This window comes from Gossypium raimondii, chromosome 1, assembly GCF_025698545.1.
Source record: "Gossypium raimondii isolate GPD5lz chromosome 1, ASM2569854v1, whole genome shotgun sequence".
NCBI classification, from domain to species: domain Eukaryota; kingdom Viridiplantae; phylum Streptophyta; class Magnoliopsida; order Malvales; family Malvaceae; genus Gossypium; species Gossypium raimondii.
Genome location: NC_068565.1, coordinates 30742617 through 30747071, shown reverse-complemented (window position 1 = coordinate 30747071; position 4455 = coordinate 30742617). Strand labels below are relative to the sequence as shown.

Below are 4455 nucleotides of genomic sequence, written 5' to 3'. Positions count from 1 at the left end.
ATCAATTTTGTTCTTAAAAACCGTCATTTTTAGAAAAATTGTCTTTTTCATAAAAACCGTTTTATTAATGTTATGCTAGATTACCAAAATAAAAGACCGAAACAAAAAATAGTCCCAAAAGTTCGAAGAGTCCAAATTATAAAAAACTTTCAAAACCAAAATTTAAGTAAGCCAAATTAAAGTAAAAAATAGTTTTACGGTAACGTGGACACAACCGTGCTCCCGTCGCACCGACCCGCCTAAGTTTGAGGGTTACTTGAAATTTTCAGACAGATAGACACTGAGTTTTGATAACTTAGTGTGTAACACATACATGAACATAAATTCAGATTCAATCTCATGGCAGAACAGTTACAGATGTAAATCTTTTGCAGGATCAGAATTTTAACTGAATCACACATATACAAATATACAAAATCCTACCCCCATTCTCTACACACCACCTCCGACCATCCTAACACGCCACGTGGGGTATAAAATACCCACCCAGCCTTACACACTGCATAGTGTTCATATGACACTTTTCAGAATAATCGCAACATTGTTGCCAATATATATTGGCGAAATATCACCTTTCACAGAGTACTTCCTCTTCATAATACATAACTCGCGCCATAGCCAGATACAGATAGAACATCCAATAAAACAAAATAATAGATACCAGGACATATATCACATGCATGCTCATATAAAAAATACTAAACATGCTCCTATATAACATAACATATCATACATATCATAATACACAATACTCATGTAGATGTTATTTAAGTCAATTTCAATCTAACAGAGTGACAAATTTCATGCTTTAAGGCTTATACCACACATACTGACCCTACGGAAAGCCCACAGTTGATTACGATGACATGTACGACCCTAGGGAAAAATTCTAAAATTTGGGCCCACACGGTCCAAAAAGGCCCAGCCTGTGTGTCACACACAGCCTACCACACGGCCAGGCACACTGTCGTGTGGCGGTAACAAGCCCCAATTTCAACTTTCGTCGATCACCATTTCTAGAGTTTCTCGTTACATACCTGGCTCAATTTTGATGCGAACGCTTCGATAAGATAACCAGAACCTAAAATTCGGCAATAAAACACCCAAAATAAATCTTAATTCCTTAATTCCTATTGAGTCACCACTCGATTACAATGCAACCATGAACAATTTCAACTAAAAGATTGCACTCATAATCATTTAAAATACTTACCCACATCCACGGCAGCCTCTAAACAATAGGAGAGTCTTGGATTTCTTGAATATCATATAGCAAAACGATACATGAAATCAACTTATACTTGAAATCTAATACTAATACATTAACAAAGATTCTTTCCAAAACAACAAAAACCTTTACTTACGAATACTTACAACCAACTACTCAAAAAATTAAATTGCAAAAAGGGACGAAGAAAATCCCCAACACCACGCAAGAGTACAATGGAAATCCAACCGAGGCAAGAATCACCACCAATTGAAGGAGATAGCAAGAAGGAAAAACAATCAACAGAGATAAAGAGAAGACGGTGAAGAAGAAAGAACTGATGTGAAAATAGACGGGAAATGTGGAAAAGAGGAGGTTTGGGAAAAAAAGAAATAAAATAAAATAAAATAAATTCTCAACTTCTCACTAACTTTCAAATCCCACCAAAATCGATCCACTAACTCTCATCTAACTACCATAGAATTTCAATTCCACCAAATATATACCACACAATCGACACACACTCATAGAAGCAAAAATTAACACCTTACGATCACACGGGGAATCGAACATTGGACCCCAGGGCAAGATAACACCTTACCACTTGAACCAGCAGGCTCATTCTAGTATGAGTTGACTGAAAATATAATTTAAGTCAAGCAGCTATGGATAAGGCTAGGAACAAAAATAGCAAAATTTTCAAAATTGGGACGTGAACCCAAGACCTCAACACACACCCATATATCTTAGCCACTGAAACAGATACTCATTTATGATAAAATTCATAACAACATGATTTAATAAATCAGGGCGTTACAACTCTACCCCCTAAAAGAAATTTCGACTTAAAAAATTACTTGATTCAAACAGATGCGAATACTGTTGACGGAATGAGTCTTCAAGTTCCCACGTGGCTTTCTTAGTGTCATGATTCTGCCACAACACCTTCACTAGCCGAATAGATTTACTCCTTAAAAGTTTAATGTCTCGATCCAGAATCTGAACCTGCTCCTCCTCAAAAGTCAAATCTAGTCTAACCTCAATCTCTTCAACAGAAACAACATGAGATGGATTAGACCGATACTTCCTCAACATGGAGACGTGAAACACATCATGAATAAAGTCTAACTCTAGAGGTAGCTCTATCTGACAAGCAACCGATCCCATACGTTTCAGAATCCGATACAACCCAATGAACATATAGCTCAACTTGTCGTTACGTCCAAGCCGTAGAACCTTCTCCGACGAAGATACCTTAAAAATATGAAATCACCCACAGAATACTCGATGTTCCTTATTTTTAGATCTGCATAAGACTTTTTCCTATCAGAAGCTGGCTTAAGATGATATCAAATCAATCTGACTTTGTCTTCAGTATCAGAAACCATCTATGGGCCCAAAACGCGTCGCTCACCTAACTCAGTCCAACACAATGGTGTACGACACTTACGACCATACAGAGCTTCGTAAGGTGGCATCTGAATACTATATTGGAAGATGTTATTATAGGCGAACTCGACTAAGGGCAGAAAATCCTCCCAACTACCTCAAAAATCGATCACACAAATCCAAAGCATATTCTCTAGTATCTGAATCACCCTCTCTGATTGATCATCTGTCTAAGGATGGAACGCAATACTGAAATCCAATCTCAAACCCAAAGCCTCATGAAGCTTCCTCAAAAATCAAGAAGTAAAGCGAGGATCTCTATCCGAAATAATCAAAATTGGTACTCCATAAAGTCTCACAATATCACAAATGTATAGCTTGGCCGGCTTTTGAAGAGAATAATCTTTTCAAACAGGTATGAAGTGGTTAGACTTGGTCAACCCAACCATGATGACCCATACAGAATCCTTCTTAGTAGGTGTTAAGGGAAACCCACTAACGAAGTCTATAGTCACACGTTCCCATTTCCACATGGAATCTTAATGGGTTGAAGCAAACCCGAAGGCAACTGATCCTTAGCCTTAATTTGCTAACACATTAGACAACGAGAAACAAAATTCGTTACCTATCGTTTTAAACCCGGCCACCAATACAATTCACGAAGATCCTGATACATCTTATTCCTACCAAGATGCATAGCATATGGGCTACTAAGTGCTTCCCTTAGAATAGACTGTCTCAAATCAGAGTCGTTAGGCACACAAACATATCCTTGGAAACACAGAACCCTGTTACTATTCAACCCAAAAATCTGAAGTACTACCATCCTTCACCAGACGGAATCGTAGAACGAAAGAATCATCCCCCAACTGTTTATCCCGAATCTGATCAATCCAAGTCGGCTTAACTTGGAACTCGGTTAACAGATTCCCATCATCAAACAAACTTAGGCGATCAAACATCGCCCTCAAATCAAATATTGCCCTACGACTAAGAGCACCGACCACCAGATTAGCCTTATCGGGATGATACTCAATAGTACACTCGTAATCTTTGAGCAACACAATCCATCTACGTTACCTAAGGTTCAACTCCTTCTGAGTAAGGAGGTACTTAAGGCTCTTGTGATGAGTGTAAGTGATACACCTCTCACCATATAGATAGTGCCTCCAAATTTTCAAGGCAAATACCATGGCAGCTAACTTGAGATCGTGCGTCGGATAATTCCCCTTATATGACTTAAGCTATCGGGATGCATAAGCCACAACCTTATCATCTTGCATTAGAACACATCCCAAACCGACATGCGACGCATCACTATATGCCCATGTCTCAGGCTGTGTGGGCATTCGAAGTAGGGACACACGGTCGTGTCCCAGCCCGTGTCTGTGCCCGTGTAAGTTATTGACTTGGTCACACGGCCAAGCCACACGCCCGTGTGCTAGGCCGTGTACCCTTCAAAATAACCTCACACACCCATGTGCCAGGCCGTGTGCTAGGTCGTGTAACAGCTTGACTTGCAACCCATTGAAAGCTATAGGGGACACACGGCTGAGACACATGCTCGTGTCTCTGCTCGTGTGGATAAAAATAGACCATTTTACAAGCCATTTTTCTCACCCAATTAGGCATGTACCTACACACAACATTTCACATATAAACAAGCCATATTAAGGCATCCAAATCAAGCATAAACAAGTCATATACATATCGTATAATATCATACAACCAATATGCCCTTGGGGACCTCAAATGATAATATTAAAACATATATAAACATGTACTTTATTTGGTAAAATAATCAACTAATTGCTAAGCATATTTGCATCAAATCATGCCATTTAGTTCATTTACCAAAA

The 4455-nt window shown here is 38.9% G+C and overlaps 1 protein-coding gene across 1 annotated transcript; it reads right to left on the bottom strand.

Annotated features, from left to right (window-relative positions):
• Positions 1 to 1953: 1953 nt before the first annotated feature.
• LOC105786958 (uncharacterized) lies at positions 1954 to 3558 on the bottom strand. The gene is made up of 3 exons (XM_012613426.1): positions 3400 to 3558; positions 2076 to 2461; positions 1954 to 1960 (listed from the first exon to the last, which is right to left on the bottom strand). Exons 1-3 carry the CDS (start codon positions 3556 to 3558, stop codon positions 1954 to 1956), a joined length of 552 nt encoding a protein of 183 aa, XP_012468880.1.
• Positions 3559 to 4455: the final 897 nt, after the last annotated feature.